The sequence below is a fragment of the Geotrypetes seraphini genome, chromosome 1 (assembly GCF_902459505.1).
Source record: "Geotrypetes seraphini chromosome 1, aGeoSer1.1, whole genome shotgun sequence".
NCBI lineage: Eukaryota > Metazoa > Chordata > Amphibia > Gymnophiona > Dermophiidae > Geotrypetes > Geotrypetes seraphini.
The window spans coordinates 41,016,203-41,043,691 of record NC_047084.1 but is presented as its reverse complement, the minus strand read 5'-3'; the positions used below and the strand labels follow the sequence as shown (position 1 = coordinate 41,043,691).

The 27,489-nt window shown below is 43.2% G+C and overlaps 2 protein-coding genes across 3 annotated transcripts in view; one reads left to right on the top strand and one right to left on the bottom strand.

The window, feature by feature from the left end:
- Nucleotides 1–158: 158 nt before the first annotated feature.
- On the bottom strand, nucleotides 159–23,826 carry SREK1IP1 (SREK1 interacting protein 1). The gene is given in 6 exon segments (XM_033930344.1): nucleotides 159–749; nucleotides 751–832; nucleotides 3,678–3,756; nucleotides 7,511–7,657; nucleotides 14,004–14,051; nucleotides 23,667–23,826. Coding segments are annotated over 6 exon segments (477 nt in total). The 5' UTR covers nucleotides 23,680–23,826; the 3' UTR covers nucleotides 159–641.
- Nucleotides 23,827–23,874: 48 nt separating this feature from the next.
- CWC27 (CWC27 spliceosome associated cyclophilin) overlaps nucleotides 23,875–27,489 on the top strand; it is a 320,007-nt gene continuing 316,392 nt past the window's right edge. For both annotated transcript variants that reach the window (XM_033930330.1, XM_033930321.1), the window contains exon 1: nucleotides 23,875–24,154. In XM_033930330.1, the coding sequence (XP_033786221.1) occupies nucleotides 24,113–24,154 (42 nt within the window). In that variant the 5' untranslated portion in view covers nucleotides 23,875–24,112. The remainder of the gene's footprint in view (nucleotides 24,155–27,489) is intronic.

Here is a 27,489-nt window from a genome sequence, read left to right as displayed (position 1 = left end):
GGAGATAGAAAAAGACTTGTGGGCATCTCCTTATGAGACAGTAAATACTTCTCTACCTGCTGACTGATGGACATAACACCTGCAGCTTCTGAACTGACCTGGTGCGATTGCTAAAGAACTACTCCTTATCTATGTAATGAAAAAAATGTCTGAACAACTGAATGTCCTGCTAGATTTATTAAAACATGACAACAAAAGGATTTCAGAGACAATGTTTTTCATAATTCCCTTTCAACCAGAACATTATAACTGAAAACAATGAAGTTCCCCACATTTTCTAACACAATAGACAGATTACATATGATGAAATCAGTGTTTTATATTAATGGAATGTATTGACAAGAGTGAGGTTTACACAGATAACCCCTCCCCCCTAAAAAAAATCCCATACACAATAATTTACAAAGGGAGTATTACATAACCTGAGTAAAACATGAAAACACTCAAAATTTGGTGTTTATGTAAATTGATAAGATCTCTTTCCTTATAAAGTCAGTAGCAATTATACTATAAGAAACTGCCTAGACGTAATGATAGGTGGGATATCAAATATATAATAAACTCGAAATGTAATTAGAAAATATTTCATAGTTTAATGATTGTAATTGGCAGACGGTAGGAAAGTGAAGTACTCAAAATACTCAGTCACTATCAGAAGATTCAGAACCACTAGATGATGATGAAGAATATTTTTCTTGCTTTTTACTCTGTCTTTTTTTGTGGTGCTTTCCTTTCTTAGATTTCACCTTTTTTTTTCCTTTTCTTCTCTCTCCTTTGGTATTTCTTCTTTTTGGATTTTTGTTCTTCCTCCTCAGTGTCACTTGAATGAGACCTACAATAAGAAGCACAGTTATATTCATTGCAAGTATGTAGTACCAATAATATATGTCTACCCATAAGTGGGAAGCAGGAGCTACGTTTGAAGCAACCTGGTGTGAAGAGAGTGTTCAGAGGTCAGACTCAATTTTAAATGGATTTTAAGGAGGGAAAACTGACAGGAACTGTGAGAACTCCTCCCCCCACCCACAAAACAGAGAGAGAACACACTCTCTTTAGAAGCATTTTCTTTAATACAACAAAGACAGCTAATTAGAGCAAGACATGGGGAAAAAGTTTGTCTAACCGCTGTTCCTTGGAAGTTTTGCAAGCAGTCCGGTGAGAGTCTTTTAATGGGATGTGTTTGTGGATTTTTGAGTCCTGACACAGTAAGCATGCGAAACAGAGTTGTTGGATGAAGCAGTTTGAGACCTGAATGTGTACTGAAATCGGGAGCAGAGCATCGGCAGAGATTGCTGGGGAACTCACCATTCATTTCAGTACTAGTGCTGCAATCAAGCCAGGATCAGCTACAGCTAAGTCCTGACTTAATAACTCTCTCTATTTGAAATGTTGTTGTATGGACTTTGAGTGACTTTTATCAGTTTGGGTCTGGCTGAAAACTGGAGTCATGAATTTATAGAACTGTTTAAAAAAAACTCCACATACAACGAAAAATGTTATTGATAAAATCCATGAAGCCAAACTGAGATCTTTTTTTCTTCACATAATTTTTTCTTTGCAAATTTTTTTTGTTGTTGGTCTTTTTGCTGTTGTTGGATTTATATTAAATCAAGGCAGTCCACAGCGTTGTTGAATCTGAGCCTCCACAAACTAGCGTCAGCACATCTCTATGATAGTGTATATAATTGAATAAGTGTGCTTCCTACATAGTGAGAGTGGTAAAAAAAGTTTGTCCCCATCCTCGCCAGCTAAGTACTTCTGCTTATTTTCTGATGTTACATATATACCACAACATTTTTCTGTTAGATTAGCCTCATACGAGGTTCCTGTGAACTCATGATGATATTCATACCCCATTAGGCACCCGCAGATTAGTGGGTGTTGGGTGTTTGAAGTTCAGTTTCACTCACGTAGCGATATCAGCATTCCTGGTTTTGCATTACCTGCTTCTGAGTGTGTGGCCATTAATATGCAGCCATTTAAAAAAGTTACATAAGAGCATTTACCACCACTCTTTTTGTAGGCAGTAAGGCCCGGATTCTGTATAGGATGCCCATCCCAGGCATCCTATACAGAATCGGGCCTACACCCGCCCAAAATTAACCCAATTCTGTAACCAATGTCCATATTGCAGACGCCGGTTACAGAATCGGGTTTAAAATACCCTAACCCCCTCCTCGAACCCCCCCCTCAATGGCCCCCCGAAGATCGCCGGAAGGAGGGTGCCCAACTCTTCGTGCCGGACCCCCCAATGGCCCCCCACAAAGATCGCCGGCAGGAGGGTGCCCAACTCCTCCTGCCGGACCCCCCAACGGCCCCCCTCCGAAGATCGCTGGCAGGAGGGTGCCCAACTCCTCCTGCCGGACCCCCCAACAACCCCCCTAAGATCGCCGGCAGGAGGGTACCCAACCTCTCCTGCCGGACCCCCCCCCAACAAACCCCCCGGAACCCCTCCTTGAGCTTACCTCCAATTTGGCCGGACGGCAACTCGCACTATCCAGCCAGCAGGCCCACCTCCGTCCAAATAAGGTGGGTCCGCCCTCCTCTGCCCAACCCACAGGATCCTAGGGCCTGATTGTCCAGGTGCTTAAGGCCCCTCCCGCTATAGGCGGGCCTGCTGGCTGGACGGTGCGAGTTACCGTCCGGCCAAATTGGAGGTAAGCCCAAGGAGAGGTTCCGGGGTGAGGGCTTTCGTGGGGGAGGGGTCTGGTAGGAGGAGTTGGGCACCCTCCTGCCGGTGATCTTTGGAGGGGGGGGCCATTGGGGGGTCCGGCAGGAGAGGTTGGGTACTCTCCTGCTGGTGATCTCAGGGGGGGGCCATTGGGGGATTCGGCAGGATGAGTTAGGCACCCTCTTGCCGGCGATCTTCTGGGGGGAGTCTATCGGCAGGAAGGGTTGAGCACCTTCCTGCCGGGTTTTGTCGGCAGGAGGGGTTGGCCACCCTCCTGCCGCGATCTTCCGGGGGGGGGGGGGAGTTGGGGAGGGGAGACTGGCAGTCATAGCCGTGTCTGCTATACTAATCGCGGCAGGGAGATCCTTGCCCCGATTAGGTATAGCGGCCGTGTCTACTTACCATGTAGGCCAGCATTTTGCTAGCCTACATTGTAAGCATCTCCTGCTCTGCTAGGGAGACCCGTAGGGTCGCCTAGGTTCGCTTAAGGCTACCACCTAGCCTTAGGCGAGCTTAGGCGGGCCTCTCTAGGCTCCCTGGAAGCGCCTTCAATATAGGTGGCCTGCCTGGGGAGCATTTTTTTTTAAAATTTTAGAAAAAGTGCCTCCTGATTGGTTGATTAGACAGCTGTAGGACGCCTACAGCTGCCTACAATCAGGAGCACTTTGCAGAATCAGGGTCTAAAGGTTCACACGGTATTTCTGTGCTAATCAATTAGTGCACACTAATGTAAATCTGCTGTTTAGTGCAGGAATACCCACTCTCTGCCCCTGATACGCCCCCCTCCAAAAATTATACTTTAGCATATGGTTAGTGCATCCCATGGTATGCCATTTAAGCTACATCAAGTATGCCTTAGCCTAATGCAGGTTGGTAAAAGGGCTCCTATTTTACCATCATAATTGTGAAACTAAGCCCCTTTAAGATAATAATTGTAATTTTCTTTTGAAAAGCAGCAGGGGACAGTCTAGGAGAGATCATCATCAGATGCTTACAAAAAAGATACCTTTTTCTTTCTTTCTTCAATTTTTTTTCTTTGACTTTTCTTTTTGGTTTCTTCTTTGCCTCTTCATTGTTTGTACCTGCTGAAATTTAAAAACAAAGTTTACAAACATCCTTATCTATTTTCAAAGAAATATCTATTAATACTCTGCACTGTAAAAAAAAAAATAGGTTTTAGTTCTTTTAATATGCCAAATCATAACAAAAAAAAACATTTTTATAAAGAGCAGGGGTCTTACTTGCATGAACCAATCAGAGAGTCTTAGGCCCCTTCGAGTGCATCCCAAGATGCATCAGGAAGGGGCCTAAGGCTCTGATTGACCCAGGTACCTAAGCCCTTCCTATGCACTGGGAGGGGCCTTAGGCACCTGGACCCATCAGAGTTTTACCCCACGGGCTCAACTTAGAATTTGAATGGCAGTCTCTCTGGTGAGGTCTCACTGTATCTCCCTGTCTTTTTGCATAAGTTATAAACATATTAAGATTATAGGAGTGGGTTTAGTAATGTGAACCTTTTCCAGCAGGGTGCTTCTCCGGGAACGCGGTTAGTTCCGCGCTTCCGGGTTGACCCGATGACGTCACGTCTCAGCTGTGATATTTAAGTAGCTACAGTACACACCGCGGCCATCTTAGATCACATTTCGGGTGGCCACGTCGTGATGAGTATATAGTTTTGAGGTAAGAGATTGTTATCAGCCAATTTTCTGATAGTCTTGGTGTCATGCGATTTCATTGATTATTAATGTCAGTTCCTTGTTATAGGGATTGTGCCCTGAGGAAACCTTAACAGGGTGAAACATGTTGGCGACTCTGTCCCTCTTGGCTAACCACCCAAATTAAGTAAACTCTACTATTTATTTAACTTATTTACTAAAAATATACAAAAAAAAGCATTGCACTTTTCATCTTACCAGGGACCCAATGACGATTGGGGGCATAAATCCAACAGTTATGAAAGTTTATTGAACTGTTGGTGGCACCTCTGAGGGCCTGGAAAATACATTTGCTAAATCACATTGGAATAGGAGGTATTCAAGGGAGGTTAACATATACCGTCCCTGTCGCTGCACTATAAATTTTTATCAACACAACTAATATACTACTTTATCCTAAAGCAAAAAAAAAAAAAAAAAAAAAGAAATAGAATTTTTTTCCTACCTTTGTTGCCTGGTTTCTGCTTTCCTCATGTTCTCATTCAATTCCTTCTATCCACTGTCTCTCTTCTCTCTGCGTCTTCCATTTGCTCTGTTACTGTGCCTCCCCCTTCCAAATTGGTCTGGCACCCATCTTCTTCCCTTCGCTTCCCCCATAGTCTGGCATCTCTGTCTTCTTCCCTGCCAGCATCTTCTCCCCACTCTCTCTTCCCCATTTCCTTTCAGCATCCTTCTCCCCCCCATCTTCCCCATATCCTGTCAGCGTCCTTCTCCCCCCTCTGTCTTCCCCATGTGCTTTCAGTGTCCTTCTCCCCCTCTGTCTACCCCATGTCCTTTCAGCGTCCTTCTCCCCCCCGTCTTCCCCATGTCCTTTCAGCATCTTTCTCCACCCATTTGTCTTCCCCATGTGCTTTACAGCGTCCTTCTCCCCCCCCATCTTCCCCATGTCCTTTCAGTGTTCTTCTCCACCCCTTTGTCTTCCCCAGTGCTTTCAGCGTCCTTCTCCCCCCTCAGTTTTACCTTAAGTGCCTTTTCCTCTACACTCCACCTTTCCTCCCTTTCTCCCTCCCTGCCCCTTACCTTTGTGGCGCTTACCCACCCGACAGACAACAGAACAGGCCCGGTCTGACAAACCTCCCTGCCCTGTAGCCGCAAATCTAAATTACCTTCTTACAGCAGCTGGAGTATTGAAGCTGCTGTAAGAAAGTAATTTAAATTTGCGGCTACATGGCAGGGAGGTTTGACGGACCGGGCCTGTTGTCGGTCGGTCGGGGGACCTGGCTGGCTGTGCTGCACCCGAGGCGGACCGCCCCCCGCCTTGTACCACTGCCTTTTCCCTGCCTGCCCTGCCGCATTACACAGCCAAACTGAAGTCTTCACGATGTCAGCGCTGACGTCGGAGGGAGGGCTTTGCTTAAGCCCTCCCTCCGACGTCAGCGCTGACATCAGGAAGACTTCCGTTCGGCTGTGTGTGGCAGGGCAGGTAGGGAGACGAGCCTCGTGGCTGAATACATCCAGCCCCGCAGGAACCTCGCGACCCTCGGAGGTGTCCCCAAGGGATCCCCGCGACCCTAGGGGGCGTCCCCACGGGATCCCCGCGACCCTAGGGGGCGTCCCCACGGGATCCCCGTGACCCGAAGGGGGAATCCGCGGGATTCCCGTCGTCCCCGTTCCCGTGCAGCTCTCTAGGAGGAAGGTGGGGGGAGTGACCCAGAACGAGACCTGCCGGGTTTAACATCCCTGAGGTTGGACGGATCCCCAAACAGGACCCGTCCAAGCTCTATCCGGCACAAAAAGGGGAACCAGGAACTATCCAACAGTGCTAAGAGGGGAGCTGAAATTAGCCTACCATTTTGCTAATGGAGACTGAGGAAGACTGGATCAGTAGAGGTGAAGTTGTACTGATATACAAGTTTGATCTCAGTCTCCACCTGCTGGTAGCAATGAGGTATAATACCCATCTGTAAGGAACTATACCGGTCTATCAAGCGATACAGAAGTAAGCAGTATTCTATGAGGTAGTAACCAGAGCTAGGATATTTAGTAATCATTCAATAGAAGGGAATATTGAGATGTCATTAGAATTACAGTTCAGCAGTTTGAAGTACAATACAGTTGAGTTAGATACAAGTAGATTGGTGTGATTATGTTGAGTTTGGGAAGGGAGCACTTGTGATTTCTGGAAGGGTGAAATGCTGTGTAGGTTGGTATGGAAGAGCATACTTGTTAAGAATCGATAAGAGTACCATATATACTCAAATATAAACTGACCAGAATATAAACCAAGGTAGCCTTTTCCCCCAAAACACGGAGGAAAAAAGGTTGTCTCGAATATAAACCGGGGGAAGGGGTGTGTTAATATTCAACTGCAGTACCTTGCCTTGCCCTGCTAGTCTTCACATCCAGCCCCCCCCTCCCTGCCCATCTCTGCACTCTGTTGCCCCTTCCTCCCTGCCCATCTCTGTACCCATCCATGCCACCTGTCCCAGCTGATTGTAAGAATTTTTACCTGCCTCCCATGCGTATCTTTAGAATCCTTAGTGGTCCAGCAGTGAACAGACGCAGGAGCAATCTTCCTTTGCTCCTGCCCATGCAGAGCCGCTAGTTGATTGGCTGCCGTGAGAACTACTACATATATGGTGGAAAGTGTGAGCCCAACAAAACCCTATTATTCTGCTATATAGATGCCACCTTAGGTTATTGGGGGTGGTAGACAGGTTGGTATACTAAGTTTTGGGGGGCTCACCATAAATTATAAGAGGGTTATGGTGAGATGTACATCTGGCACCTTTTATGTGAAGTTCACAGCAGTGCCCTCTAAGGTGCCCCACTGCTGTTGGCATGTCTGTGTGGCCAGTCCATTACAATGCAGGCCCCATCCATGCCCAAATGGTCTGGATTTGGATGCTTTGAACTTGGGACGTTTTTGTGGTCAAAAAATGGCCAAAAAAGTTAGATGTCCTGATGGCCAAGACATCTAGCGGTTTTGAAAATAGACTTTTTGGCATCAGAATTTTGGACATCCTTCTCAGGACATCCAAATCGGACTTAGAGGGGTATTTTCAGTAGTGCATCTAAGTCAATATACATAACAAAGGGTACGCTCCCTTTTTTACATTAAAATACTTATAACAAAGAAAATTAGTCCAGAGTATTATGTGTTAGTGTGACTGCTGTAACTTACTCTTGTTATCAGTTATGGCCTGCGATCTTGCCAATTCTTCATTCTCTTCTTCACTGTCTTCACTGCTTGTACTGCTGATATCTAAAACGATATCTCTCTTGGGGTCTACCCGTAAAAAGTTTCGGCATTCAAAGGTTAGATGGCCAGCTGAAAAACAACAAAATATCTAAATGATTAATAATGAAGAAAAGATATCTTTTTAATAACAAAGATTACTATGAAATCTCCAAGCATTTAATTGCACATATAACTTTGATATAAACACTGAAGCATTGCTTTGGAAAAGATGAGGGTAGCAGCCAAGAAGGTAATGCGTTTATTGTTGATACACTTTGCATGTAGCACTGGTGAGTTGTCATTTTCTACAGCCCCCCCCACCCTTCTGATCTCACCCCTCCCCACATGTAATACCTAAAAGCCTCTTACTCATCCTGATCCCTCCTAAGCACCCTTTGGGCTTACCTGGGGGACCATCTATTGTAGTCTAGAGGGAGGGTGCAGCAGTAGTAATCCTCTTCTGCTACTGTCCCAACTGGCTCTGGGTACAAAATAGTGCCTGTTGATTCCTGGTAGTAATCTTGCAGTAGTCAGCCTTGCTATGAAACAATTTACCCTTTTTGGAAGGCTGAAACCGAGTGGTTGTACCATGAGACTACCACTAGGTGTCAATGAATGCCATTTTTTATCTTTTATTTTGTATTTAGTCAGTCTATCACAGTCCCTTTTCCAGAAACCCCTTCACTGACTGAAGACCGATATCAGCCTAGCATTGCTAGCAATCATCATTTTTGGTTGCCCTAACCAATGTCAGCAAAGGCCTATGGGAGATCATATCATTCATGTCTGACCTTAGGGAATGTCATTGCAGACAGCCTAAATTAAATCAATGATTAGAGGACCTGGCAGTAAATAGGTGCGAAGAGGGGTTGAGAGGTGTTAAGAAGATGTGTTAATGTCTGATGCTTAGGATGGGTCCAGGTGCACAGATAACTAAGATTAATCAGAAACTATTGTCAGAGGCATACTGGAAAGTACATTTGACTCGTCTATTCTTCTCCAGTCTAGCACACCTCACTCACCTTCCTGATTGGTGAAACTAACCATTGTTTCAGTTTACAAAGAATAGGGATATTTAATTTCAATAGATTCTATTGAAGTTCAATAGATTCTATATTTAGAACTAGTCTTTAAGCCCGTTACATTAACGGGTGCTAGAACATATGTGTGTGTGTCTGTCTTTATTTCTTTCTCTCTCTCTCCTTAGCCGCTTTCTTTCTTTCTGCCTCTATTTTTCCTTGGCTGTCCTCTGTTCCTTTTTCTTCACCCCCCCTGTCCATCAGCATCTCTTTCCTTCTCCCCCTGTCCAGCAGTAGGCATCCCTTCCTTTTTTATCCCCCCTCCTCCTTCTTATCCCTATGATACGCTTACCTTGCTCTGTCCCTGATCAGAGGTTCCCGACAGCCGCCCAGTTGCACCCATTGGAAAAATTCCCACTGCCGCATCCCGTACCCCTCCTGACGCAGCTCCCGCTGTCCTTTCTGTCTGTCTGTGTCCCTGGCCCCCTTTGCCTGTCTGTCTTTCTGTGTATCTCCCTGCCCCTGTGTCTTTCTTCTTTATCCCTCTGTCTGTCTGTCCAAAGCAGCATTCCATCCCCCTCCATTTCCCAACCCCCACACCAGTTCCCTGTGCACCTGCCCCTGTGTCTTTCTTATTTTCTTTGTGTTTCCCTTCCTCTCTCTGTCTGTCTGTCCAAAGCAGCATTCCCTCCCCCTCCATTTCCCTCCCCCCCCACCAGTTCCCTGTGCAGCAGCATTAGCGTTTCCTCTACCCCCCCTTTCCCTTCCCGCGGTCCGGACTACAAACGTGGTGATTATAGCAGCGCTTGCATCAGTCTCCACACGCTGCTTCGGGTCCTTCTACTGCCCTGATGACATCATCAGAGACGCGGCAGAGCAAATCAGGGCAGTAGAAGGGCCCGAAGCAGCGTGTGAAGACTGATGCACACGCTGCTGGAATCGCCATTCGGGCCCGCAGGAAGAGAAGGGGGTGGGTGTCAAAGGTGGAACGGAAATCGGTGGCGGCAGGAGGAATGGAGATCGTCGTCTGGCTGCAGTCCGGCTTGTGGAGAGCAGGGAGGCTGTGGGGAAGAGAAGGGGGTGGGTGGCAAAGGAGGAACGGAGATTGGCGGCGGCAGGAGGAACGGAGATCGTCATCTGGCTGCGGTCGGGCTTGTGTAGAGCAGGGAGGCTGTGACGTATTAAGCGAGCAGGTGGTGACGTAAAACCCGCGAATGCGCACTCGTGTTTTCGCGGCCAATCATTTTATTATATTAGATAAGATTCCAAGCTATAAAAGCCTCCTCTCTGCAACACCCCCCTCTCTCTCTGGAACTTGAAGCTTGGGACATAACTCCCCACCCCCCTTTCTCTCTCTACTTCTCTCTCTACCTCTCTGTTCTCACAGCACCAATTCTCTCTCATTCACAAGAGCACAGAAGCAGTCTCTGTAATTGTAAAACTTATATCTCTCATTAATTGTAATGCTTAATTGTAACTTTTATGAATCTTGCTTTCTCTGCACAATATATCTATTCTTTATGCAAACACTCTTAGTGGTCTTTGTGGGTGATTTTACTTCCTAATGAATCTTCTGTAAGTGTATTGAACCTGGGACCAGGCGTTTGTAAGGGCACCTCACATATCACCTCCATCCTTACAACTGGGAGTTAGGGTTTTGCTTTATTGATTTATTCTCATGGAGATGATGCGGTATATAAACTTAAGGTTTAGATTAGATTAGATTAGATTTAAGGTCAATAGGTACTCTGGAGTACCTGAGTCAACAAGCTGATCTCAACTGCCTGTGGAAATGTGGACCCTAAATGATCATGGTAACGAATGTACGACAGCTGCAACATTTGAGACTTTACTAGACCGGTAACACTGTGTGCATACAGATTTAGGATACTAGGCCAGATTCATTCCAACACAACATACTCAGTTCCAGCAGAGTGAGGAGGAAGAACATCAGTCCCTCCTTACCCCCACCGGAGTTCCAGCAGTGCCGAATCATGAGACTCCAACATTGGGTTGGAGCTTCCCCTTCCTTATAGGGCAGAAGCAGCCATTTTCTAGACCCACAAAGTTCTAGCAGGGTGAGGAGGAAGAATATTATTCCCTCCCTAAACCACCGGAGTTCCACATAGAAAGCAAAGTTGCTTACCTGTAACAGGTGTTTTCCGTAGACAGCAGGGGAATGCAGCCACACTTGAAGGTGAAGTCTTCTGACTGAGCCTGATAGCCAGTGCTCTCCCCTAGCTTATGGTAAGCTTTGAAGCTTACTGGGCATGTGAAGAGACTCTACTCCTAGAGCTCCTCTCTTCGCCCTGTCAGTTTTGTCCTTAGTAATGAAGAGAGTATGCAGTTGAGGGGACGGTGGGCAGACAAGTGTGACAGCATTCCCCTGCTGTTTACGGAGAACACCTGTTACAGGTAAGCAACTTTGCATTCTCCAGAGACAAGCCGAGGATATGCAGGCAGACTTGAAGGCGAGTCCCAAGCTGAAGGAATTACTGGGTGGAAGATAAGACTTTATAGTGCAAATAAATTTCTTAGAACTGACTGTCCAAAACGAACATATTGAGACAAAGCAGTGGTCTAAACAATAGTGCTTAGTAAAAGTATGTACTGAAGATCAGGTGGCAGTTTTATATATCCTGAATTGGTATTGATTTTAAATTTGCTATGGAGGATGCTGTAGCTCATAGTTTATGTGCTCCAACAGTACCAGGCGACTGAATATGAGCTTGAGAGTAACAGAAACTGATGCAATGTGCAATCCAGGAAGATATAGTTATTTTTGTTACTAGCTGATCTTGGGTGGATGAATTGAAGGAAATGAAAAGCTGGTTGGTTTTCCGTAACTCAGACGCTGCTTTAAGGTAGAAAAGTAATGCTCTTCTCCAATCTAATGAATGGAGATGTGCTTCTGCTGGAGAGAGTGTGGGGGGAGGAAAGGATGGTAAAGTTATAGTTTGATTCAGTGAAAGTCCGTAACCAATTTGGGAAGAAACTTAGGATAAGTTCTGAGCTACACTCTGTTAGGAAAAAAAAATGGAGATAAAGGTAGTATATGACAAGAGCTTGAAGTTCAACTCTTCAAGCTGATGTAAGTGCTGTGAGAAAAACCGTTTTTCGTGTAAGGAACGTGATAGAAGCAGATCCCAATGGTTCAAAAGGAGTCATCATTAACTGATCCAAGGCAATTGAGATCCCATGCTGGGGAAGGATCCTGTAGTGGAGACTTAAGATTAGTAAGGTCTCTCATGAAATGAGAAACCACAGACTGTTGAGAAAATGGCTTATTGTTCACAAGAGTACGATAAGCTGAGATTGCTGCTAAATGAAATCTAACGGAGTTTGATTTGAGACCTGAATCTGACAAGTGGAGGAGATATGTTAAGATATAGTCCAGAAGGCCACTAAGAGGATCTTGCTGTTGAGTACGTGTCCATATGGACTGGTAAGGTTTCCTGGCGTGCTGCAAGGAGAACTGTTTTCACTAATTGTGAGAGTGGAAGTTGAATTGGGAGTGAGATTTCAATTTCCAAGCTGTCAGACTGAGACTGCGCAGATTGGATAGTAGCAGCTGGCCATTCTGGTAGAACAGAAGAGACGGATGGACACCCAGCGGAATTGGATACCAGATCTGTCTGGGCCAGGAGTGGATACCAGGAGTGGATACCAGATCTGTCTGGGCCAGCGAGGTGCTATGAGTGAGTATGACATGCACTTTGTCCCCGAGAACCTTCTGCAGCACTCTGTAAATTAGAGGGAATGATGGGAAAGCATAAATCAGATTGTAGTTCCATTGAATGGAGAAAGCATCTCTTGCTATGGATCATGAAGCTGCACGGAAAGAACAAAAGTGACTGCATTGGGCATTGTCCTGAGAAGCAAAGAGATCCACCTAGGGGGGATCCTTCATTGTTGGAATATCTGTTGCAGGATAACAGGATTGAGAGCCAACTAGTGAAGATCAAGTTTCCTGCTGAGAGAGTCTGCTAGATTTTGTTCCCCTGGAATATATATAGATTGCAGTGAATATATATAGATTGTAAGTGAAGAGACAGAGCATAGTTGCATAGTCGAAGGGAATCCCACCCCCGTTTGTTTGTATAAAACATTGTTACTTGATTGTCTCTCTGTATCAGGATTCACTTGATGTAAAGCCAAGGACGGAAAGCTTGAAGAGCATAGTAAAATGCTTGGCATTCCAAGAGATTTATATGGAGAGCCTTTTCTTCTTCTGACTACTGACTTTGAGTCTGAAGGAAGTCGAGATGTGCACTCCAGCCCAGTTTTGAAGCATCAGTTTTTATAGAAAGTATAGGAGGTGGAAGCTAGAATGAGCACCCTTCCTAGGGCAGTTGAATGAATCCACCACTCCTGATCTTTCACAGAAAGGGGAAAGATCTCTCCTTGTGTAATCCGCCTTGAACCTCAAGGTAACGGCAGAATAGAAATCACTAATGTAATGTGATGTAATGTAATCACTTGCTGGGTTCTATGGCACTTAGAAAACAAGAAAAACTTACTGAAGTCAAAAAATATTCAGAACTAGTAGTACTTATCTGAAGTATTGCATTCAACAGTAATGTATTCAGAACCCAGCAAGCTCATATTTAACATACTTATCACCTACATCAGCACAAAGACTTGATCGGTCTCCTGATAACCATCAAAGTGGAACCCTATTACTGTAGATTTTGGAAGAAACTAAAAACTCTCCTATTTGAGACAATAAACTCCATTGACAGTAGTATGCTCATCAACAATGAACATCATAACTTCAAACAGTGTAAACTGTACCTCCACTGGCTTCTCTCTATTAACCCTTGCAATATACTCAATTCCTTGGTATTTTCCATCATCTCCACCAAGTGTGCTGTCTTCTTATAACTCTTATAACTTATATTACTCTATGCATATTGTATATCTTTTGAATTGTACATCGTCTTGAACTTAATTAGGTACAAAGCAACTCATAAATCTTAGATTAGATTAGGATTTGAGGCCTTGACAGATCCCCTTATGTGGTTTCTGCTGATATTCAGTCAGGACATGCATAACTCCCTGCAGCCAGCCTGTGTCAGGTGAAAGCAAGATATTCAATGTCAGTGCCCGAGGACATGGCATGACGTAAAATATCTGGAACTAGCCAGGCCAGTCAATGATTGGTGAAAAATAAAAAATGTTCATCACTGCTAGCTGAATATTTACTGGGTTGATTTTTATACACATAAAAATGTATCTGCATATCAAAATGAAAGATATGAAAATAAAGAAAAAATAGTAACATATGAATGAAACTCCTCCCCCCAATGGCTATGATTATGTAAAATCAGTCTATACAGTTAAACAAGGAGACTGCATGCAAACTATTTAAAAAAAGTTATGTAAGACACAATAAAAATCCTATAGTATGTACTTACGGTAGCCACACTTTTTACATCCTGCTCTGATATTGTCCTTATTTCCACCTAACAAGCAAAATTTAAGATTAGATTTTGGAACCTTCATACGTAAATGCCTAAATTCAATTTAAGAAGAACCATAATACAATAAATAAGCCTTTAGAATGTATTTCCTTATTGCAATGCTCAGGTAAAAATAATTAAATAGCATTTTGTAATTTACACCAAATCTAAAAAAAAAAAAAGATTTTCTTCCATTTATCCCTTTCAATACAAACTAATGGATCATGACAGTAGATAGCACATACTAATGCAATTATGTATCAAGCTTTAGCAAAAAGGACCCTCAGTGAAAACATTCCTACAGTAATAGTACAATTTTTTTAAACCTATAGGCTGCATTTGCCCCCCCTTTTACAAAACCATCAAAGAATTTTTAGCACCAGCTGGCGCGCTGAATGCTCTGCCCTGATCCTGACACTCAGAGTTCCTGTGCTAAAACCTGCTTTTGTAAAGGTGGAGCGACTTAGAGAGCACCATGGAATACTCATGATTATCTTTTTTAAAAAATTCACTTTGCAAAAAATGAATGTCCAATCAATGTCCCTACTGAAAAATACTATCACAGAAGCACAAGATCTCTACATTCCGAGGATTTCCAAAGATCGGAGAACAAAGAGCAAAAGAGAACCGGCATGGCTTACCATAAAGGTGAAGGAAGCCATAAAAGAAAAGAAGGACTCTTTCAAAAAATGGAAATGCATAAAGACAACCGAAGCCTGGAACAAACATAAAGATGATCAGAAGAAATGTCACAAGGCGGTGAGGGATGCAAAACAGGAATATGAGGAAAAAATAGCCCAGGAGGCCAAAAACTTCAAGCCCTTCTTTAGATACGTGAAAGGGAAAAAACCTGCAAAAGAGGCAGTGGGACCCCTGGACGACCAGGGAAGAAAAGGGTACATCAAGGAAGATAAACAAATCGCAGACAAACTAAATTCCTTCTTTGCGTCCGTCTTTACGAAGGAGGACACCTCAACAATACCTGAAGCGGAGAAAGTGTTTGCAGGAGAAATAGAAGACAGCCTCACCACAGTTGAAGTGGACTTAGACCAGATATACTATCAGATCGACAAACTTAAAAGTGACAAATCCCCTGGACCGGATGGAATTCACCCGAGAGTCTTAAAGGAATTGAAGGTTGAAATCGGAGAGTTATTGCAAAAACTTGCAAACCTGACAATCAGAACTGGACAGATACCGGACGACTGGAGGATAGCGAACGTCACCCCAATTTTCAAAAAAGGATCGAGAGGGGAACCGGGCAACTATAGACCTGTGAGTCTTACGTCTGTCCCCGGCAAGATGGTTGAAGCACTGATCAAGGATAGCATAGTCCGGCACTTGGACGCACACGACTTGATGAAACCCAGTCAACATGGATTCAGGAAAGGGAAATCATGTTTGACGAATTTACTCCAATTTTTTGAGACCGTGAACGAGCAAATTGATAGTGGGAAGCCGGTGGACATAATATACTTGGACTTCCAGAAAGCGTTCGACAAAGTTCCACACGAAAGACTTCTCAGGAAACTACAAAGCCATGGCATAGAGGGGGATATACAAAGATGGATAGGCAAATGGCTGGAAAACCGAAAGCAGAGAGTGGGCATAAATGGGAAGTTCTCCAACTGGGAGAAAGTGACTAGTGGTGTACCCCAGGGCTCGGTACTTGGGCCGATCCTTTTTAATATTTATATCAATGACCTGGAGGAAGGAACATCCAGTGAGATCATCAAGTTTGCAGACGATACAAAACTATGCCGGGCGATCAGATCGCAGGAGGATAGAGAGAAACTCCAGAGTGACTTGTGTCGGTTAGAAACATGGGCGGAGAAATGGCAGATGAAGTTCAATGTGGAGAAATGCAAGGTAATGCATTTAGGCAATAAGAATAAGGAATACGAGTATACAATGTCAGGTGCAACTCTGGGGAAGAGTGAACAAGAAAAGGACCTGGGTGTACTGATAGATAGGACCCTGAAGCCGTCGGCACAATGCGCGGCAGCGGCAAAGAAGGCAAATAGAATGTTGGGCATGATAAAGAAAGGAATCTCGAGTAGATCGGAGAAAGTTATAATGCCGCTTTATAGGGCAATGGTCAGACCACACTTGGAATACTGCGTCCAACATTGGTCTCCTTACCTAAAGAAGGATATAAAACTGCTGGAGAGGGTGCAGAGACGAGCAACAAAACTGGTGAAGGGTATGGAGAAACTGGAATACGAGGACAGACTTATAACACTAGGATTGTTCTCCCTTGAGAAAAGGAGACTGCGTGGGGATATGATCGAGACCTTCAAAATACTGAAAGGAATCGACAAAATAGAGCAGAGAAGATTATTTACATTGTCCAATTTGACACGGACTAGAGGACATGTAATGAAGCTATGGGGGGACAGGTTCAGGACTAATGTCAGGAAGTTCTGCTTCACTCAGAGAGTGGTTGACACCTGGAATGCCCTCCCAGAGGAGATTATTGCGGAATCAACCGTCCTAGGCTTCAAGAGCAAACTAGATGCATATCTCCTTAAGAGAGGCATATAAGGATATGGTGGACTATAAATTACGCCAGGTGTACACCTGGCAGGGCCTCCGCGTGTGCGGATCGCCGGACTTGATGGACCGAAGGTCTGATCCGGAGATGGCAGTTCTTATGTTCTTATGTATCTGTTTGTAAGTGCAATAACTCTTCAAAACAGGATGGATAAAAATTTAAATTGGATTAAAAAAAAAATAAAATGCTTTTTTGAGAAAAAAAACATTCTAAAGATAGTTTTCCATTTAAGATAAATTTAGGGGCATAAATAATAATTTTTAAAAAAAGACATCCAAAAAGCATCATAAATTGGCACTTGGATGTTCTAAATTGCTGGGACATTCAAGTGCTGATTTTCAAACTGTCTTTCTGGATGTCTTGCGAGGTGTCTCAGCCGCCAAGAATCCAAAATTCAAGGGGGCATATTGGGAGGTATGTTATGGGCGGGCTTAGGGTATGCTTAAACTTTGACTTCTTGTGGCGATAACGGAATCTTCTCCAAGATGTCCTGTATGGAACTTAGATGACTGTAGCTAGATCTGTTTTAGAAGCATCTAAGTGCCACAAAAGTGCCCAAACTGACCAGATGATCACTGGATGCCTGAAGGTATGACCCCCCCATACTCCCTCAATGGTCACTAACCCCCTCCCACCCCTCAAATATCTAAATAAAACAGTTCATACCTGTCTCTAGAATAGTAGCATCTGGTATAGAGAAGCTTAGTAGAGCAGCAAGCAGGTGTGTGGAGATACCTGATGGGTTGTGTACTGAACCATATGGGGGGAGGAGGGCAATATTCAACTCTATCTACTACATTTATGGTGGCAAGTGTGAACCCACCAAAACCCTACTAAATAGCCATATAAGTGCCACCTGGAGGAATAAAGGAAGATTAGGTCCTTGCCTTGATAATCTTTCTGTTAATGGCATACAAATTCTGACAGTGGGTTTAAGTCCCCCAAAACACGAGTTGTTACAGAAGGAATCAAATATTTTTTTCTTCAGCTCCACCTCCTTCCTCAGTGGGCTGTACTGCCTCTCCTCAGTTTGTACCAAAACATTTGATAACCATTACAACAAGAAACATAAGAAGGAGGGGGTACAAGGAACTTCCCCAAGACACTTAATCAAAACATATCATATATAAAACAAGTGGAACAACCAAGCAACTTATCTAAGTGCAACCAGCACTAACATTTACGGAGTTTGTATACTCTTAATTGCATTTGTAATGATACCAAGCAATGTATTAATAATACCTGACTGGCATTAGAAAATCTCCAGTTCTGGACAGACAAACTTGTCAGAGACATTAAGCAGACAAATAAGTACACCGATAGAGTGGGGTGTCAGAAAACACATTGGGGTGATAGTGTCTGAGGATCTGACTTAAAGAATGACACAGGGGCGGATCGTTCCAGTGGGAGCTCATTTCCCGTCCTGTCTCAAGTTCTTTTCCTGTCCCTGTCCCATTCCTGTAGGCTCTGTTCTCATCTGCACAAATCTTGAACACTTTAAAATCATGTTTGTGGCTTGTGCAGGGCCAGATTAATGAATAGGCTCAGTAGGCATATGCCTAGGGCCCGAAGTTGTCAGGAAGGCCCGATGAAACAGAGGACTCAGGTATTTTTTTTTTTCCCTTGGTAACGTGGGCCCCCCGGGAAAGACCGGCAGCACTTCTTCCCCCCGGAAAGATTGGCAGTGCTGGACACCCCCCCCCGGGAGATCGACAACACTGCCCTCCCCCTGGCATCGACATCAACCAACCAGAATAAGTGACTTCAGAGGGGGTGGACCGGCAGTTGCAAGGAGTTGCTGCAAGGTCCTGCGATGACTGCGTCTGCCGGTCCAACCCCTCCGAAGTCACTTACTTCTTTCCTAAGCAGAGCCGGCAGACGCAGTCATCGTGGGACCTTGCAGCAACTCCTTGCATCTACCGGTCCACCTCCTCCGACATCACTTATTCTGGTTGGTTGAAGTCAATGCCAGGGGGAGGGTGTAATTGTCAATCTCCTGGGGGGGGGGCAGCGCTGCCGATCTTTCCTGGGGGGCCTGCGTTGCCAAAGGAAAAAATAAACAGCGGGCCCCCTCTGACCTAGAAGGGTGGTGGAGGAAGAGAAAGGGGGCAGGGTGGTATGGAAGGGTGGTGGAAGGAGAGAAAGGGGCAGAGGCTGATGGAATTAGTGTGCAGGGGAAGAGGAAAGATATAAGGGGAAGGATACTGGATGGAATTGGGGTGCAGGGAAAGGGGAGAGAGACATAAGGTGGAAGGATCCTGGATGGAATTGGGTTGGAGGGAGAGAAAGGGGCAGATTCTGATGGAAGTGGGAGGAAGGGAGAGGAGAGAGTGAAATGTCCGACCATGGGGGTGTGGGAGAGGGAAAGGAAGGAGAGGAGAGAGATGCCAGACCATTTGTATTTATTATTTTTATTTTTTACTTTCTTTTCAATCCTTATTAATTTCATTATAGAATTACTTGTTGGAATTTTCATATCTCATCTCTATTTCTATCTCTGTCTTATTCATTATAATTTTTTTTTTATTTCATTAATTGTTCCTCAGGTACTTTAGTTAGATTGTGAGCCTTCGGGACAGTAAAGGAATTTCTAAGTACCTATCTTAATTATTTTATTTTTATTGTATCCTTAATGTATTTTTTCTGTAAACCGCTTCGAACCTAACGGATAAGCGGTATATAAGAAATAAAATTACATTACATTACATTGGAGGAGGGAATGGAAGATGATGGATGCCACACCGATAGGGGGGGGAAAGAAGAGATGGAAGGGAGAGGCAAACAATTTCTGGAAGAGGCATAGAAAGAGAGCAAATGCATTTTTAGAGCACGCTAAACCCGCGCTACGCGGCTAGAACTAACGCCAGCTCAATGTTGACGTTAAAGTCTAGCACGCGGGGCAATTCAGTGTGTGCTAATTGTGCGCTAAAACCGCTATCGCAGCTTAGTAAAAAGAGCCCATAGTGACCTTCAAAAACCTTCAGGAGGGAAATAAAAACCAGGCTGTTCAAGAAATATGTACATAAGAACATAAGAATTGGTGCTGCTGGGTCAGACCAGAGGTCAGGGCCGGATTTAGATGAAAAGAGGCCCTAGGCTATTCCACTTAAGAGGCCCTTTCACCTCCCATTTTTAAGTTTGTAAATTACATGAGAGATAATAAAATACATCATTACTGTGATATATATCAATATGTTAAATGAAATATGTTGTTATTGGTACTAACCTTTATAAAAAATGTGACACGGATAATAAATTAAAAAAAGTCGAGAACACTTATTTGGACATTTATTCTCAGCACCATATAACAATAACTAATCAAACTTAACACACAACATTTACAAAGAAACAAAATTCAAATAATGAAAATCTTTGACTATGAAAATAAAATATGCAATAAAAATTATCATATTTTCTATCAAATTAAATTAAATATATTCAATACATTGAAGATTAAACCAAATTCAATTCAGTTAAATTTATTTCATAATAATTCGCATTTAAAGTTTAAGTATGAATTATTATGAATTTTAAGTCTTAAACTAAACCAAAAATGGAATTTTATTCAAACAAAATCCAGATCACAAAAAAGAAAATATCAAATTGTATATCATATTAAATTTTATGTTAATAGTTATTTTATTTAAGAACTGATTCAATCCAAGTATACATTTAAAACGAAATAGTAGATTAGAAGAATTTCTTTCTAAACTTTTTCACATAGAATTCTTCTATAAGTTCATCAAAATCTATTTTTCTGAAGGTCTCATTTTCGATGCACAAAATACTCAATGAAGACAACCTCGTCTGGGTCATTGTGCTTCTTAATTGATTTTTGATATTTTTAAGTCTTGAAAATGACCTTTCTCCAGTACAATTAGTGACTATTAAACTGAGAAACAGCCGTAAGATTGATTCCACATTGGGGAAGGCCACTTGAATATTTTCTTTGAATATTATTTGATACAAGTCTGTATGCGACAATGTGGAATTTTTTGAAGGTTTATGTATTTGTCTCACATATGTGTGGAAATGAAATAGTTCTTCAGTAAGGTTTTGGTTGACATCTTCTGGGTATTCTTGCATTAACAGCTCAACACCTGTTTGAAGTTCAACCTTTGATAATGTAAGATCGGCAAGAAAGGAAAATATTTTCACTACATCATCATAAACAGAAGCTCTTCTTCCTAAATTTGATTCTAGTGCATCTAATATAGGAATAAATGATTTAATCCTAAATTTATCTCTTGAAGAAAGTTCGTCTAAGGCAGTGGTCTCAAACTCAAACCCTTTGCAGGGCCACATTTTGGATTTGTAGGTACTTGGAGGGCCGCAGAAAAAATAGTTAATGTCTTATTAAATAAATGACAATTTTGCATGAGGTAAAACTCTTCATAGTTTATAAATCTTTCCTTTTGGCCAAGTCTTAATAATAATATTGTCATTTATAGCTAAAGAGACATATGATCAAGAAACTGTTTTATTTTACTTTTGTGATTATGATAAACATACCGAGGGCCTCAAAATAGTACCTGGCGGGCCGCATGTGGTCCCCGGGCCGCGAGTTTGAGACCACTGGTCTAAGGCATCAGGGTCAGATGAATTTTCGTAATTCCCTTGCCTTTTACTTCTTATTATCCTTGTTTATTTATTATCCATGTTTGTTTATTAGTCATATGCGTAGAATTTCTCCTTATTTTCGGTTCAGTGTTTTAGTGTTCACTGTTTTTAGAATAGTGTAATTTTAATTTTGCTAACAGTTTGAATGTAGGCCCCTCTTGATCTTGAGGCCCTAGGCTGAAGTCTAGTTAGCCTATAAGAAAATCCGGCCCTGCCAGTGGTCCATCATGCCCAGCAGTCCGCTCACACGGCGGCCCTCTGGTTAAAGACCCGCACCCTAACTGAGACTAGTCATACCAGCGAACGTCCTTGTTCATTATGAACTTGTCTAACTTGTCTTGAATCCCTGGAAGGTGTTTTCCCTTATGACAGACTCCGGAAGAGCGTTCCAGTTTTCTACCACTCTCTGGGTGAAGATGAACTTCCTTCCTTTCAATTTTAAAGAGCGTCCTCTCGTTCTCCCTACCTTAGAGAGGTGAACAACCTGTCCTTATCTACTAAGTCTATTCCCTTCAGTATCTTGAATGTTTCGATCATGGCCCCTCTCAATCTCCTCTGTTTGAGGGAGAAAAAGCCCAGTTTCTCTAATCTTTCACTGTACGGCAACTTCTCCAGGCCCTTAACCATCTTAGTTGCTCTTCTCTGGACCCTTTCGAGTAGTACCGTGTCCTTCTTCATGTTCGGTGACAAGTGCTTGACGCAGTACTCCAGGTGAGGGCGCACCATGGCCTGGTACAGCAGCATGATAACCTTCTCTGATCTGTTCGTGTTCCCCTTCTTTATCATTCCTAGCATCTTCTTTATCATTCCTATCATCTGCTCGTGATTCCCCTTCTTTATCAAAACAGCTGCAATAATACTTTATCCTAAAGCAAAAAGAAATAAATAAAACAAATAGAAATATTTTTCTATCTTTATTGTCTGATTTTTGCTTTCCTCATCTTCTCATCATTCTCTTCCTTCCAGCCTCTGCCATCTTTCTGCCTCTTCCATCTGCCTTAGGCTTAGCGGGGATGGGCCGGGCCCGCCTCATTTTGACGAGGCAGGCCAGACGGCAGCAAGACCCGTCTGGCCGGCCAACAATTAGAGGTTAGTTGGGGAGGGGGGGAGGATAGTTGGGGGGGAGGTTAGGGGGGTCATCAGGGGTGTTAACGTGGGGGGGGGGTCCGGAGGAGGGCACCCTCCTGCTGGCGATCAGGGATGTTGGGTGGGCAGGCTTCCGGCAGGAGGGGTTGGGCACTCTCTTGCTGGCGATCGGGGATGTCGGTTTGGCGCCATTCTGGCAGGAGAGGTTTGGCACCTTCCTGCTGGCGATCGGGGCCTGGGACGGGAGGAAGGCGGCTGCAGCCGCTATACTTATCACGGCAGGGAGATCCCTTGCCGCGATAAGTATAGCGGCTGCGTCTACATTTTTCTGGCCTACATTGTAAGGTCTCTCCCTCTACTAGGGAGACGCGTAGGGCTGCCTAGGTTCGCCTAAGGCCCTTAGGTGGTCTTGTGGGCCTCCCTAGGCTCCTGGAGGCGCCTTTAATATAGGTGGCCTGCCTCGGGAGCTTTAAAAAAAAAAAAAAAAAGTGCGTCCCAATTGGCTGATTAGACAGCTGTAGGACACTTACAGCTGCCTAAAATCGGGACACATTTTGCAGAATCAGGGCCTGAATGTACCAGACAAAAAGACCCACACCGGGAGCCAGAAAAAGTTTCTTACCAAGCAGTAACCAGTAGAGAATGACACTGGAATAAATTTTACCCTGTCCTGTAAAGTTCTTTTCCTGTTCCTGCCCCATTTCTGAAACCTCTGTCCTCATCTGCAGAAACCTCAAACACTTTAAAATGTTCGAGGCTTGTGCAGTTAAGGCAGAGCTTACAGGAATGGGGAAGGGAGGGACAGGGACAAAAGTCATGGTAACGGGGCAGGGAAGTTGAGTTCCTGCAGGGACAGGGAAAAATTTATCATTCTCTAGTACCACAAAACAGTCCGGTTCAAGGTCTTTAGATTTTGTTAATGCTGGGAGACAGCGATAACCAGAAACCAGATTCTCTGTCTCAAATACAAAACTTCACAGCATATCTTATATAATGTTACAAATTTGAAATTTCTATAAGCACAACCAGGAAAATACATGGCTAGTTAATACAGACAAGTGATACCGATTAGTAACATAACACTTGCTAATGTTGTTAGCTACCCATCACTAAAGAGTGATATCCTCTGGCACCACCACCTTATTCTGGGAAAGAGTAAACGTTCCAAGCAGCTCCTAGTACGGGCTCTCTCTGGCGTGCAAATAGTAAATCACTGGACCCAGCAAATGTATTCAGTAACATCTGTTCCTGCACAGATCCCTTTTTGTAGATTAGCATTGGATTTCAGTGAGAAACACAGAATCACAATAAGAACAGTGGGAGAGTGGAAAAAAAAACTTCCTGAAAGGACCAATCACCTGAGAGGGCCATGGGAAAACCAACGACAGCTGTAAGGCACGCTAAAACACTCGAACGTCTCTACGAGAAAGATTCTACAACCCAGAATCGGTGCATTCCTCACATCCCTCCACGCGGAGGCCGAAGCACTCTCAGCGCGACAAAGGGACGCTACCAATGCCCAATGACAAGCGGGGGTGGAGGGGGGAATAAACTACAAATCCTTTGCTAGGAACCGGCGATAATCACCTAACTACGCAGGGAAATGGTCTACACTGGTTGTACGAAAGCTCAGCAACGGAAATCGGCCTTGTGACGCCCGTGTGGGCTCCCTTCTTCGCCCCCTCACACTCGCACCCACACCTCGTCGGCAGTTTCTTTCAATGACGTAATAGGACGCGCGACGGGGGCTGGTGGAGAGCTTTGGTGCTTCTGATATTAATGAACGTCCAGCACAAGCTACAAAATGAGCAACATTTATATTCAGGAGCCGCCGACTAACGGCAAGGTGAGAAGGTGACCGAGAACTCCCTGCGTCCCCGATATGTTCTGCAACCTCCCATGGATAGAGTCTGAAAGAAGCAGGACTACAAATACTGTAATGTGCTCTGATGAAATGTCCTAAAAATGGGACTTGAAAACGTCCCGACAGAAACTCGTTAATGATGTCTAAAAGTGAAGCTGTTCAGAATCAGAAGCATACCCATTCTTTGAAACGATCTGTAGTGGTTTAAAGGCAACCTTTTTCTATTTCTTTGCCCAATTTCTGTAAAGATGTACTTTTTTTTCTTTAAAATTTAAATCGGACAAAAAAGTAATTTCGGTTCAGTGACAAAAATGTCTACTTGTTTTTATTTAGCAATATTTAGTATTGTAGGGCTAGTATTTCCTGACGCTCCAGACTCCCTATGAGTCTAGAAGGATAGATAGACTTATGTAGAGGGAAGTTTTAATGTGAAAGTGTTTCTGCCTTTCTCAAAAAAATGTTGAAGCCTTGATTATTATCATACTGCTCTCGGTTACTTTATATCCTCAAACATGGTTAAATTTAATTTTTTCTCTCCTGGCATTTAAATACCAGTCATTCAAAATAAAATATAGTCCTCCCCCAAATAACTAATAATGGAGAAAGTTTTAGGGTTCCTTTTTACTAAGCCACGTTAAGACTTTAACGCACGCTAAATTGCTACGCGTGCTAGACCTTAACGCCAGAATTGAGCTGGTGTTAGTTATAGCTGCATAGCGTGGGTTTAATCTGCGCTAAAATGTGTGCGCTAAAAATGCCAACACAGCTTAGTAAAAAGAACCCTTAATCTTTACTTTTAAAGTTTTGTATTACACAATCCTAGTTGAAGGAAAGCAGTGAGGATGCTAGGGCTCAGGTGTGTTCTACCCTTCCTGTGGTATTAGATGTTTCATTATGCTAAGGCAGATTAAAAGGGAGGGGGGTAGGTATTACTAGGCATAATGAGAATTCATGATATGGGAAAGCACATAACTATGACCTAGATTTAGTTTCAAAAGGATTATTGTATGCCTGCCTTATTTTATATATACAATATATGTAATATGTTGATATGATGTTTTAAATAAATTTATCCCACAGTAGTTTGACATTGTGTCCCTTCCCCACTCCTTTTTGGTTTTATATCCCGCTCGTGGGGTTGTGCTTTTTTCATTTGTATTGTGTGATACATGGTTCCAGATTCACTAAAATCAGCGATTGTCGCTAAACCTGTTTTCATATACAAAATATCTGTGCCATAAAAAAAAAATCCTGGCAGAAGCCCTGACAGCAGTGACAGGAGGCTGCTTCTCCTGTCACTACTGTCAGGGCTCTGTGCATGTCTCAATCGCTCACTAGCGATTGAGTCGGTGGGTTTGCATGCAAATGATTTGCACCTCCATCCAAATCATTTGCGTGCAAACTTAATAGTGAATCAATCGCTGTTGGAAAATCGGCCAGAGAATCAATCGGCCAACAGTGATTGAGTCACTATTGTTAGTGAATCTAGCCCTATGTGTTTAACCTGATTTTTGGATGGATTAATAATAATAATAATAATAATAACAGTTTATATACCGCAGGACCATGAAGTTCTATGCGTTTTACAATGATTAAAAGGTATTACAGATTGAATGGAATAAACATAGTTCAGAGTTAGTGAATAAGAGTTCTAAAGATCATTTGTTGAGGACTAAGATTGTATAGGTCAGTTACCTACGTACTTCAGGAACAGATGTGTTTTTAGGCGTTTCCTGAATTCTCTATAAGTAATAGGCACGAGCAGTTGTTCCAGATCTTTAGCCCATATTGCTGCTTGATGTGAGAAAAGATGTTGGTGATGACTTTTAAATTTTCAACCTTTAACCGGCGGAGAAACAAAGTTAGGGTGTGAGCTTCTCCTATGTCGGTTGGTTGCAAAAGAGAAAAGGTCTGTTATATATTTAGGGGCTAAGCCATAAAGTACCTTGAAGCAAAAATAACCAAACTTGAATTTCACACGTGCCTCCATCGGCAGCCAGTGTAGAAGTCGATAGGAAGGTGTTACATGATCAAACTTCCGCACTCCACAAAGTAGCCTAACCACTGCATTTTGTACCAGTTGCAATCGCCGCATATTCTTCTGGGAGAGTGCCAAGTAGGCGATGTTACAATAATCAAGTTGACTCAGTATAAGTGATTGTACCAGGATTCTAAATGATGGGACATCAAAATAATCTTTAATGGACCGAAGCTTCCAGAGGGTAAGAAAGATCTTTCTAATCAAAGAGTCTACCTGGTCTTTCATGGTCAGACTCTGGTCCAGTGTTACTCCCAATCCTTCATAGTGGGTTGAATGGGATAACTAAAGTTATTGAGGCACACTGATGCTTTAGTATTAAGTGGGTGTGGCGATGCTATAAAAAATTTTGTTTTCTCTGAGTTTAGCTTCAGTTTGAATTCATTCATCCATTGCTCCATCCGATTTAGAACTTCTGTTGCTTTGGGGGTGACTTCTGAGATAGAGGTAGTAAATGGGATAATTATTGTGAAGTCATCAGCGTAACTGAATGGTTTTATCCCCAGCTGGGACAATTGCGCACCCAATGAGGACATGTAAACATTGAAGAGCAGAGGGAATAATGGTGACCCCTGTGGCACGCCAGATGAATTGCTCCATATAGCAGAGAGATCGTAATTAAAACGGACTTGGTATGTGCGGGATAAAAGGAAACCTCGAAACCAGTTTAATACCTCTCCTCTGATTCCAATTGCATCTAGGCATTGTAAAAGTTTCCCATGGTCCACCAAGTCAAAGGCAGAGCTCATGTCGAATTGCATGATCAGGGCATTGAGGCCTTTGCTAAACAAGTAACGCAGGTTATCCAGGATAGCAGCAATTACTGTCTCTGTGCTAAACAGAGGTCTAAAATCAGATTGAGTTTCATGCAAAAGAGAGAACTGGTTGAGATATTCCATCAGTTGGGTGTGTACCAATCCTTCCATGATTTTTACAATGAATGGGATGAATGCTACTGGTCTATAGTTAGTTACTGATGTTGGTGATTCTTTGCGGTTTTTTGGAATTGGGGTTATTATGATGTGACCATTATTGGTGAGAAATTTTCCATTGGTTAGGTTATTGGTTAAATAATTCAACAAAGATAGTTTAAAGTCTAGTGGAGCTGCTTTCATAATTTCTGGGGGGCATGAGTCCAGGACACAGTATGATTTAGAGTATTTGTTATATAATTTGATGTAGTTATTCCATTCTAAGTTGTGGAAGGAACTCCAAATCATGTTCGCTGGTATTTCATTTCATTTTAAGACAAAGTGTGGATTTTGATAGGCCCTTAGCA